At 37.9% G+C, this 13116-nt stretch overlaps 1 protein-coding gene across 1 annotated transcript; it reads right to left on the minus strand.

Moving 5' to 3' along the window:
• Positions 1 to 4725: 4725 nt before the first annotated feature.
• On the minus strand, positions 4726 to 13065 carry LOC104545169 (pleckstrin homology domain-containing family A member 1-like; the record flags this gene model as incomplete). The annotated part of the gene is made up of 5 exons (XM_010190231.1): positions 4726 to 5152; positions 8443 to 8532; positions 9171 to 9234; positions 9764 to 9828; positions 12997 to 13065. Coding segments are annotated over 5 exons (618 nt in total), but the record flags the coding sequence as incomplete, so codon positions are not given.
• Between the last annotated feature and the right edge of the window lie 51 nt (positions 13066 to 13116).

A 13116-nucleotide genomic window follows, 5' to 3' on the forward strand; every position in this document is an offset into this window, starting at 1 on the left:
TACAGCGTCAGAGGTACCACTTTGAAGAGCAGCATTCAACTGCTACACCATTACACAGTGCCTTTACAAATGAGGACCAGTTTCTTCTCCTCAGAGAAGTTGCACAGATATCTGAAGTGAAAAACCCAGGCAGATATTTGGGATGTGATTCAGGTACAGAGCAGGACTAGCACTTCATTTTTCCAGAGAGCAGCCCTCATTACATCCATGGAAGATCTCAGAAGTACTGCAGCAGCTTGAAGCATCAAATAGATAGACTGTGGTCCAAAATACAGACTAAGACATTAAATAAAACTGATAAAAAGTAAAACTATACATAGCATAGAGGGCTTCAAGTTTTTAAAATTTCATTTTTAGACTAAAAATGCCCAGTCCAAATTTCCCCTTTTTTAATTTCTACCCTCTCTTCCACCTCAAATTAATATGGAATCATTATAAGAACAGTAATATTTCAGAGTGCACCTTTTTGGCGTGCTCACTGATCTCTCTGTCCATTATAAGACAGACTTCCCATAGAGCCTAAAAAATATCAGCCTGTGAATACCAGCATTTCCTATTTATAGAGCCATTTTTATGATGGGAGATCATCTGATGGCATATGCACTTTTAAGTAATTTCTGTATAGAATTTGGCTTCTGAACCTATATATGCAATTGCAAAACCTCAAAGTAAAAAAGTAAAATTACTCAAATGGCAGCTCAGTTCGTAAAGAATGGAGTTTCAAAGCGGTTTGGTCCCCTTCTTCAACCTGTAGCCCCGATTACTCTGCTTTACCTCCAAACTCCTCTCTTAGTCTTGCATTACTTTGCCTACCAACAACAGTAGCATGACGAGAAGCTTCCCACTTTCATTATTCAGTGGACAAGTTATCAGATTATTCACTCTTTTCCTGTAACATCATCGCTTCCTCAGGCATAAACTGAAGAAGCTTTTGTAAATAAGAGCTTTTTTGTAAGCTAAAGCTGCAGGGAGATGTTTTGTTTTAGTCTTCAACCCATTTGCTGCCATTGCTATTCAAAGCTTACAAGGAGCAAGAATTGAAAAAACCCAAACAAAGCAACTTTGAGTAGTCCAGTGACTTCAAAATTGGAAATAAGATGGATTTTTAAGGTTCAGAACTATAGTTTAAAAGTAAATACCCAGCTTGAATAATTTTTGAAGCAAGAGTATGACCTCTAGGTGGTGCTGACAACCCATTATTCCTGTTAAGGCATAAACCAGCTCGTTAAACTGTACCACTGTATTAAACTTGACCATCACCCTTCTGCAGTCACCTTCAGGCACGTACATTACAGATCTCGCAGCTACAGTTTCTGTAAACTTCTTATTGTAGCACAGTGCATTTAAATCCATTACCATAAAGAATTCTATTTCCTCTTCAGTAAAGGGGCAAGTATTTTGCGAATCAAAATATGCAGGACAGAAGATGGAGCATCCAAGTCATTTCAGGGACCACAGTACAGGTTTCAATGGGCAGTGAAAGGTAAGTAAGATTTTTATGAAAATCATTAGAGGATAAAAAAGTTAAACAGCAGATGAATGTGGTAAGATGGATGAACTAGAAGTGGTATTTCCAGCTCCTTTAAATGAGTTTGAGTTGCAGCCAGTAATTGCATGTTATTTTGACATTTATTACTGGGAAGAATAAACTGTATAGCTGTACAGGGATCAGTATCTAACGTGGTCTATCAAGGACCTAACTCTGCACTGCTGCAATCAAGCTGCTTTTGGAACTTAGTGATGTCAAGGTAAAGCTGAAAATGTCTAGGTTAAGTGGAGAGATAAAGAAAGATACAATTATAGGCACATTTCACACCAACTGGTATGAAACCTGGTGCAACTGGTTAAAATGGAAGCTCCAAGACACTCAGTGCAGTGACTCCTCTAGAAGTCGTGTGTTATGGAGTGAAGTACTGGAGGCAATAGCACGCAGGATTTGATACTGGTGTAACTGCGGGTGTGTACATACCTGGAATAACTCAGAATCAGAAGACATCACAGTCAAACTGCAATTTGAGTAACTATGTACACCCTATATAAAATCTCTTATTCAATTACTGTACTTTATCGGAAGTTTGCATCCTGTTGAGACACTGATTAAGTGTGCTACTCTACAAAAGGGAAAAAGGGACAGGAGAAATGCAGCACTCAAGCATGATGATGCTATACTGTCTGCTGTATGGACAGTGAGGTGCTGCCAGGTGTCATACAGGTGCTGTTATTTCAGGAAAGCATTTCAGAGAGAGAACCTTTCTTACTCAATGGTATAAAGCCAGAAAAATGTGTGTCACATTTTATTCTTCTGGGGCGGTTGTTTTTTTCCCCTTTCAGATGGTGCCCGAGGGTTTCCAAAGGGTTCATTTCAGTGGTGACATTACTGTGCACCATCCCTTCCACCGATGCAAAAGAAACCTGATCGATGTCCCCTCCATAACATAAAGATTCCATAGAAGAAACAGAGCAGTAAAAGAAAACCAGCTCATTCTGTCCAGTTTATTTCTTAGGCTACACAACCTGATGGGATTTGAAGAATTAAAAAGGCATTATAGCTGGATAAAAGATATTCTGACCTTTATGTACGAAAAGGGAATATATTGTTCTGATAAAATATTTACCGTGGTGCAAGGAAAACTCAGACATTATTTTAAGTTACCCAAACTGATTTATTGACAATTTAAATGTGACATATTTACAGCACTGTTTCTAAAATAATTTAACAATTTTCATAGATTTATAAAAGTACTGATAAATAGGAGACCCTGACAATTACCAACCACAAATATTTCCCTATGCTACTGAACTACAACAGTAGTTCTTTTTTCGTTTTCATTTCCTCCCTCTTTTTATAAGTCCCATAATGGAGCTGCTTTACCTCCACCCATTGTGTAAAATTGCCAATACCAAAAGATAATAAAATGAACATGCAGTGTGAAAGCTGTACCAGAGCAAGTGATTTCAGATGTTAAGACTACAGTAAAAATATTTCAATGCAAAGTGTCTTCCACACAGAATGTACTTGTGAAAAAATAAGCTTTTAAAGAGCTATTGTTTTATCTGTATAGAAGTTAAAACCTACAAACCTAGTACAGACATTTACAGTAACTTCCAATTCTGTGCTAGTTTTCACATATATCTAAGAGTCAAACAAAACCAGTAATTTACAGACACCACTGCCTTAAGACAGTGGTCAATTAGCTTATGGATTAAAAAAAAACGAAGGTGCTGATATAATTTAAGGTTTTGAAATTAGATTCTTTCATTCTTACGTGACACCAATAACTCTATCCTTGGATCAACAAATTCTTGTGGTAAAGCCATCCGTGTCTCTCAAGCAGGAAGTCAGTTTGGAAGCTGGAGAGAAGATGGACTTGGATGATATGTATCTTAGGTTCCAGTAGACACAAAAAGGTATCGCAAAGCTGGACAATCTGAATCACAATAAGCAGCAGCGTGAGATATTTGTGGGGTTTTGATTAAAGCAAACATTTTTTCAAAAACGAGGAAACATCCACACTCAATCTAATCCAATACTTGAAATGTAAAGGTTCTTTTCACTTGCATCACTGAAGCCCCATAACACAGTGCACACAAACAACAAACACTCATTTTTTTAAAAACATATATTGCACAGCTAGTAGGTGCAATACCAGAGCACTGGTATCCCTAGCGTAAGTTTTCTATTTTAAATAGCTGTTTCCAACTATGCTATTTAGAACAACTCCAAGCCAACGTTCAAAACCATCAGGAATGGTTTGTGTACATACCTAATCCAAAAGTGTTTCCACAACGTGATAAAAACACAGGCACTTAAGATTCTTAGTGCACCAAAAGTTATAGGCCACAATTGCATGACTATGAACAGTTCGGTACCCACAGTGACAAAACTAAACGAGGAGGTTTTCACTGATCAAATACAGCAACAAGAATTGCTCACAAAGCACTGATAAGAAAACCATTCTCAAAACAGTAATCGAACGATACGTTAGACATTTAAGAAAAATCATTGCTGCAAAGCCTAATGTAACGCAATATAAACCCTACTTGGTTCAGAAGATCTAAAGTGTCCAAATTCGGAAGTCCAATTTCTCTTCTCCCCGCTCCAAAACACCATTACATGCAGTCCATTAGAATTCAAATGTGCAAAAAGTTACAACCCACCTTCAGGAGTGCATCAAAAATATGCTGACTATTCAAAATATTATTTTAGTGGAAATTTTACAGCACCATAATTAGACTTCCAAGGGAGTTCAGAATTCCTGTTCTGATAACAAATCAGTTGACACTGTTGACCCTAAAGAACAGAAGAAACATTTTGTGCAGTTCCTCGTATCTGAAAGTCACGGAGAGAAATAATTCTCATCTAGGTCTAAAATCTTACTGTAGTTCAATATGAAATTAAGTAATCGCATTTCTTGGCAATAAGTTCTCTACAATATAGCATTAGTTGCACATTCAGTACGTTTGCCAGATTAGGAATGAACAGCTGCTGGTACCTTGTTTACTTGCAGAGGTACTTGTTTGGTTTTGTCTTTTGTATTAATTTTTTTCTGTCAAATTGTGCACTTTGGCCCCTCCCTGGTGAGCGATTTACTATCAGGCTTTGAGAAAACGCCTAAGGTCCACTTCTGACCCTCAGCTGAAAGGCAATACACAAACACGTTATATATACACATGCGTGCACAGGAAGACACACATACATATATATAAAAAAATCAGTGTTTCGGGTTTTTGTTCTCATTTCCTATAATTTTCTTTGGTTCAAAGTCCGAGCAAGGAAATTAGAGGACCGAACAAATGGATCATTCTCCAAACACTTCCATCACTACACATCGCTAACTGGAAGGCTTGCGTCATCCAGATCCACGAGGCCAGGATCCTGTTCCTGAGTGCCATTTTTACTTCGGGGTTCCCAGAGGCCCCGTTCAGTCACTTTGGAAGCTGATTCTCTTGAAGCGACAACCTGGATCTTGTAGCTCCCTGGCTTGGCCTTGGTAAAAGATTCGTGAAATCCTCGCTTCTCCAAGGCAGGGTATTTGGCGTGAGGGTTTGGGACCAGAGGGCTGCTGTGAGCGGCTGTGGAATGTGAGGTGGCTGGGGCTGGGGCGGCAGAACGGAGAGCATGGTTGGGTTCGGGAGAAGACTCGGTATGCTCCTGGAAAAGAAAAAGAAGTGTTAGGTGAAGTCACTGATGACACGTTGGAAAGATGCAGTTTCAGATTGTACACTCAGAAAAAAAAATTCTCAAGACAGAAAATACACGAAGCGAAGCATCAGCCACAGCAGCAGGAGGCAGGTGCTTTCTCAAGGCAGTGCATTATTACATGTGAGCTTACAGCAGTATGTGACAGCACCATCAGGTTCTTCATCTGAAGAAATTCTGTTTCTTAAATCTCTTTAGACTTTATAACATACTCCAGCAAATTGAGGCTTCTCATTTTACAAAGATGTTAAGCAACCTTTTGAAGATACACACTTTAAAGGCCATTCAAAGCGACATCTTTCTCAAATGTATTCAAACATACTCACGTACCTCAGGCACTCATATCCTAACTCCTGAAGTAATGCACACTTTACTGTTTACCCTCTTCTTGGGGTACCAACCTCCCCAATTTGTTCCAGGGACCAAACAAAAATAGTGACTATTTTATGCTATCAGGACTATATAACAATTTCCAAATTAAAAGGACCTAGCAGAGAAACTGATCTTTAAGCTATTCCTTTGAATTATCAAGTCACTTTTTGTGTTTACTGTTGCTAACTGCCATTCTGTCGACCTTTACATAACTCTATTAGATGGATGTTGTGAAAATAATCTTCCACCATTTACTCAATGGTAGAAACAAGTTTCCAGACCACCTGGGAACAATTTAGATGTCTAAAGCACAGGCACCAAGTGCCATTTCAGACATATCCTGCTGGACCTACAGCTGTATTTCCAGAACAAAAAATTCCTGCATCATATCTCTCAGTTCTCTAAGGATGTCTCAGTACCCAGGGATATCTAAAGCAGTGCTGGATACAGCGTTAAATGATATGACCAAAAATGATGCGTGATGATGCAGTGAACGCCTTCCTCTGCATGCACGAGATGCTGCGGCTGCTGCCACTTCTGCCATCACCCGTGTTAGTGCATGAACTAAGGAAATCTGCAAACCCCCATGTGTGCACAAATAAAGTCACTTCTCAAGCACATTTGTCAGCAAAACAAAAAACCTTCACAGATGTGTGTCCAAGATGCAAATATACATCCGAAATGAAACAGTTATTTTTTCAAGTTTCTCTTAGAATGCTATGGCATGAACTCACAAATTTAATCATAATAGATTCTGCCAAGTGCTACTTTATTTCTTTTTATAAATTAACCAATATTATTGGATGGAGGAGCTGTGCAACTTTTTTTTGGACTTCAAGTTTGGTGCTCAACTTCAGTGAAGTATTTTATTTACATTATTTACATTGCCTTATTTCATTCCTGGCTTGATACTCCACTTTGAGAAACACATTGGCTTTAGCAGAACATACGATTCAGTGATTTACCTACTAATCTTATTATTAATAATTTTAGTTCAATAAATAGGACAAGAGTAAAAGATATTTCTGCTAAGTTCAGCTGAAGGATACTCAGATTTTACTACCCACACTGACTGTAATTTCACAGTTAAGAGACTATGCTGCGATATTACTCCTGAGGTGCACTGCTCTAAGCAGTGTGCATTACGCATTACAGTGCCTCTATGCTTGAACCAATACTTTCATGCAGAAATTTAAAGCCATGCAAATCAGGCTACTAATTTATCCTTCCAATTACTAGAGTTGTGACGTGCATTTTGTGTGTGCACGCATCTGTATTAGTTGGTGGGTAGCTGAAGTTTAATTTTGCTTTTGCGCAGTTTCAAAAAAAGTGTAAAGTACAATGGAAATATGAACTCTCATGCAAATTCATTTTAATCATTTACTTTTAAAGTGACATCACATAACTTATCTTTAAATATATAGAATGCTTTGAAGTACAAATATACTCTTTTGTCAGTTTTAATTTCCACTTGTTTTAGAAGTAAGAAAAAACAGTGCAAACCTGTAAGCGAATGGTGTAATTTAGGAGTTAGTTTTCATTAATGGTAATGACAACAGGTAGCATTATTTTTAGGTTTTTTTTTTACAGTGCAAATTAGTGCCCGGTCCTAGCCCTCTGTTAAGAAGGCAAGTTTACATGAGAGCCCACATACGTGCTGCATTCACCAGTTCTTGATGTATACCTCTGTATACAAGGATTCGACAGCCTTCTGGCCTGCCGCATCTGGAACACAGTGCAAAGCTAAGATTAGAGTAACCTACACTTGGGGAAAGAAGAGAAGAGAGGGAAAAAGAAAGAAGTGATGCAGACAGTAATAGCTAGATTGCTCCGTTAGCCCCACAAAAAAGAAGTATACATAAAGAAAAGTTATCTGTGTATTTTCATTCCCCCAAAATGAAACAAAATTTATGATAGGAAATTTTTAATTTAAGTGTGAAGCAGCTCCCAGTTGCAAAAAATAATTGAGAGCTTAATAATAAGATAATTAAATAATTGGGTTAACTGAAACACAACATCAATGCAAATAACGTTGTCAAAAGCCATATTTAAAGTACTAGATTTCAGATGATGGGGGTAATGATATATTCAGTTTATTACAAAACATCCCATAGCCGGAAAGTGAAAACCACAGCTTGCAGCATCTGAACTGTAAAGTATTTCAGTTGTTAAATCGGGACATACTTGCAGACACTGAGACACGACAGTAACCTTCACTACTCACAAGTTAATGTACTTTGTACTGAAAGAGAGTTTAAATGCAAGTACACAGGAAATGTTGGCATCCACGTGATTCACAAGTATTAAGATTTGTCAGTGTCAGTTCAGTGATGCTAGATGGTGTTCACACTATGGTTCCGACAGCAAGAACTAATTCATGCGAGCAGAGATACCTCAGAGAAGTTACTTTAAATCTGAATCTGTATCTGCATAATAAACTATCAACAAGAGAGAATGACAATGACAATTTAGTAGCCAGAGTTGTTAAAAACAAATCAGGATATCGTCATTTGCTTGCAAATTCAGCAGTTACCAGGAATTAGAAAGTTACAATTTTACTTCCAAATGAGTAGCAGCCCAGTGACAAAGATCATACTGAACTCAGAAGATTTCTTCTAGGTTAGCACTTGCATTACGTATGTGCTAAAGACAATTCAATGCGCATCAAGGTACGTACAGGTAAGACTAAGGTAAGCACTCAATTAAAAATGCAAAATACTTTATGCCAGTCTGTACGAAAGTTCATGCAAAGGCACCACGTTACTATAAGACAGGACAGAGGACAGGGGAAAGGAAAAAACAACTAGAACTTCTTGTGCACAAGTGAACAGCGATTGGTCACATCTCCTCTGAGGGTCACAATAACATACGGAAGCTGCTGATCTTCCAGGTCCCCGCTGTGCTACAATGGCCCCAGAAATCGCTTTTATCCAGCTGTGCATGTCTTCTGGACTGTCCGCCTGGGTCAAACAACAGGAATTATATTGAACATAATCAACTCTCAGCTTTCCCACTGTCCTGACCACCTGCATTAAAATGACAGCCCTACCCTACTTTAGCAGTTGGTTATTTAAAGCCATTGGGATTTCCATTTGTCAAGCTAGACATTGCTTAAAATCTTACTCTGAATTCCCTATTGATATATATAATTATATAAAATAAGAAATAAGTATTTTTATGCTATTTGCATACTCTGGACTCAAATTTTTACTTTCAAACGAAAAAATTAAAGCATCCAAAGAAAGTCTTACAGGAGATCTGCTGACCCTTCTGAGAACTCAATTACTATACATAAAATTTCAGTACTTCAATATAGAAGATTTAATATATTGAGTTGATCTTGAAGATTCTGAAGACTTCAACATGCCAACAAAATCACACTAGGTTTTATTGTTTATTATTTTCATACACTACCAACACAGCACTTGCTGTTAGGTGGAATATTTCTTATAGGCATCTTTCTGAAATATAATGAAGATCACATTCTCTGAAAATTATGACATCGTTAAATACAACTTTGAAAGTAAAATAGCAGTGCTTTCTTGCTTTGGCTATGGTAGTCCCTTGATTTTGCCCAAAGTTTAAAGAAAGAAATTACCTGTACATAAAAGGTTCGAGAAGTTGTTACAATTTCAAAGAGATTGTCTCTCATCATTATATCACTGTAAATGAAACAAAAATACTTCAAGGAATACAGCAAGAACAACTTTCCCCACTTGATTTAAAAGAGACTCTAGGATGTGCAGAGAATCAAAGCATTTGTTGTCTGAAGACTTTTGCATTTATCACTCTACTCTTGTTTTTTCAGTAAAAACCAAGTAGAAAAAGGAAACCAGCATCTCTTACTCATGTCAGTCTGAAGACTCTTTAGTGTCAGCGGTGTGTGTGTTACTATACACATTATACTGAGAGTGTTACACGCTTGAAACACACACTGATACAGAACCTGTTACACGCTTGAAACACACACTGATACAGAACCTGTTACACGCTTGAAACACACACTGATACAGAACCTACTAAACCAGTTCTCTGCACAAAACTACTTGGTGGTCTGTGAGTAAAGAGTATAGCACATTCATACATCAACTGAAGTTATTGAAAACATCTCTGGTGTTTAAAATGAGCAGTCTAACCCCAAAGCAGTGTACTGCATCCCATGTAACTGCATCAGTGCTTCTCTCTCCTCACCTTTGCTTGCATTCCTGAACTTTATGGACCTCCTTAAGTGGTATTACCCTGAGAGGTTCCTTTTCCTGAAAAAAATAATTTAAAAAGGCAAAAATATTTCAGTAGAGTATATCTAACAACCAGAATACAGCAGAAAGCCAGAGGTCAGGACAGTTGACAGCAGCAGATTTATGAGACTTTCAAGGCAGTCACTTATGCAAAAGGTGGCGTCAACCAAAATCTAATTGGCTTTTATAAGTGTTAAATCAACCACGGCACTTGCAATGAAGAGGAGGCCAAATCAAAGTGTAAAAAACAGCAAAACATTCATTCACTTTACCATAAGGGAGACAGCCACCCCTGTCCCCTTTAACCAGATCAGAAAATTCAATCAGGCCTCAAGCAGCTTATTGCAGTAAAACTGTCATTGTATTCATTTATTATAAGATGCTATGATGATACAAGATGCTTTGTTAATTGTACTGCATGACACAGCTTTAAATAAGATAAATTGCATTCTGTACTTAATATAATTAGGAATAATACAAAGACATCAATTATACCAAAGCCTATAAAAGGGCAAGAATCCTTAAAGAACATGAAAATTCTGTTACCATAACAAAATTCAGTGTTACAATTCTGTCACAATTTCACACAAGAGGAGCAAAGTGAGAACATTCAAACAGAAATACTTTCACTTTTGCCATGAGAAAGTAATATAATACATATGTGAATTTTCTTACTATAAAAAAGCCCCACAAGCCTTTGCACTATTATTTTCCTGTGGTTGTTGCAGTAAAAAGCCAAACAAACAACAGCTTATTTTACTTCCTAATGTGTTTTCTTTAAGCAATGTTACAATGGAGTACTTCAGTTGGCTTCAGCTCATAGACAAAACAAAAGCTGTCAGCTCTGGAATGACTTCCTCTACAATTCTATTACATATACTTAAAATATTTATGTTATAGAGAACAGCAAATGTCACCCAAATACAACCATCCTCAAGTACTAGTTTTGATGAGATAATTTGTCTCTATAGCAGATCAAATAAACAGATTTTAATGTTTTTAGTTATTTTGTCCCTCTTCCATGCCTGCTCTTCCTAGGTTCACTCATTCATTACAAGTTTTCCAAGTAATAAATCAAATGTGAACTGCAAGATCACCCCTGGAATACAGACATCTGTTGCAGGGAAGATGTAAGCTCAATAATTCTAATTTTCCTAGTCTGACATTGTGTGTATTCCACTATGCTCCTCCTGAAGGCTGACATGGGCTCTTCCTCAAACTGAAAAGAGGTGATCATTAAGAAGGGAAGGACAGAGGGGGGAACCAAATGACAAAGCAAACAAGCAAAAAACCCCAGAATTTACATATTTTTCAATTTAAAAAAACCCCAAACCAACTTTTTTTTTACATTTTTGGGAGCAGATACGTCAGATACATTTCTGCAGCATCTCAAGATACCCAGTAAGACTCATTTGAACTCTCAGTGAGCAGGCTGGCTGTTAAGACAAACTCACTTCAAGTAAGAGCCATACTTGACTGAACACCACAGTTACTGGGAACTGAACTCCAGCAGAAAAGTTCTCCAGAAGCAGACACCTGATTCTACACCGGGTGAAGACGACCTCTGTGCCACAGTTGTCTTTACCACAAAGGCACCACAACCGATCACCACTGAACTTCGATCCTATCTTTGTATTCCTCTCATCAGGAACAGGAGAATATTAGGGAACTGAGATCCCACACATTGCCAAAAGCAATCATTCAGCACTTGAGACCTTCAAAGAGAGTACTTAACCCTGTCTGTGTTTGCAGGAGATAAACAGGAGTCTGATGGACATATGGTGAAGCTGTTGCAGATGTTTTCCTCTTAATGGGGTGCACTCTGTGAAAGTTTTGCTCTCTCCAGTATGGTTAAATGCCTCTCCAAGACGTTTGTTTCAGACAAGGCAGATCCTAACTGTCTACAAAAGCTATCTGAGACATCAAGATCAAGATTAGGTTTGCGAACCCTTTGATTCTTTGCTTAACTACTACAGTCCAAGAAAAGGACACTGCATTCTTTACTCAGTACTTACTTCCCAGAAGAGGGATGACGCTCTTAAAATAGAAAAGACTTTATTTCAGTAAAAATTGTGAAGCAGGATCTACTTCCCTGTTATCTGGCAGCTGGTCAGTCCAATATATTCCTCACACTGCAGCAAGGGGATATTAGCCTGAAGAATTGAGGACACTACAAGATTTCATATTGTTCAAAATAGCTAAACTGGAAAGGAGCACGATGAAACACTACAAGTGTGTGCATTCCTACCAGCTTTCTGGTATTCTCTCACAGTGTACAATTCTCCAGTGAGTTAGAATTTGCTTGTGAGCAATCTGCACTCGGATTGTTTTTTTAAGTAAAAATATTATAGGCAATGAGTCAGAGCTGTTATGCTGACAGTTTAACAAAGATAACGATGCAATATCAAACTCCTGCTACTGTTGTTTACTCCCTCATTAAAAGTAAAGCGAAGTTCTCTTCAGAAACAGCCTGAAATTCGGGCTCTTGACATTTTACATCTTACAGTTGGCCTACAAACTCAGTTTTCCTTATTTATAATATTCTACAACTTAGGCTTTATTCCTTATGTACAGATGTTCTCATGTTTAGCATGCGTGGGATTCCTTTCTGGGGAGAACAGACCAGCTCCAGTACCAGCCACTTTTTAAAGTGAAGCCTGAAGGCACTTAACATTTGGTCAAAATTGGCCAAAAGGTTCAAGAGCGATGAGTGGGGAAGAAAGAGCACGAAACCGAAACAAAACACTGCTTTTGAACAGCAGAGTTCTTTGCCTGCCTTGGCTGCCCTGGTGAGAGAACCCATCACCTGGATGATAAAACACTCTATAATCCCAGCTTTAAGAACTGCAAGATTGCGGTTTTGTCTCTCCACATCATGTTCAGTTGTTTCAAGCACACAATTAACTGTACATGCGTGACATCAGATACTTACACCAAAATCTGGGTGACTATAGAATATAGCCTATTACTGTTCTTCAGTGCCCTACAGAGAGGTTCCCAAACAGCAGACTGAAGTCTGAGTTAACAGCCACCCTATTCATTTTTTGTTCATCCCCAGCTTGAGAAGGTATTCTAGTACAGAGCTAAGAGCTGCAGGAGCAGCACAGCACATTTTTCAAAGACAAACACATTTCTTCAGATTTCTTACAAGTGCCTCTGGAAAACACCACGTATTTGGAAACTTACCAGTTCAGACTTGAAATATCCTATTGTGTTTTCATCTAACTGAAAGTATCTTCTCTTCCAGTTCTTCATCTGTTAAAGGAAAATAAATATATTTTGTATAAATTTATTTTTTTTATAAAT

Source organism: Mesitornis unicolor, unplaced genomic scaffold, assembly GCF_000695765.1.
Source record: "Mesitornis unicolor isolate BGI_N332 unplaced genomic scaffold, ASM69576v1 scaffold38368, whole genome shotgun sequence".
NCBI classification, from domain to species: Eukaryota; Metazoa; Chordata; class Aves; order Mesitornithiformes; family Mesitornithidae; genus Mesitornis; species Mesitornis unicolor.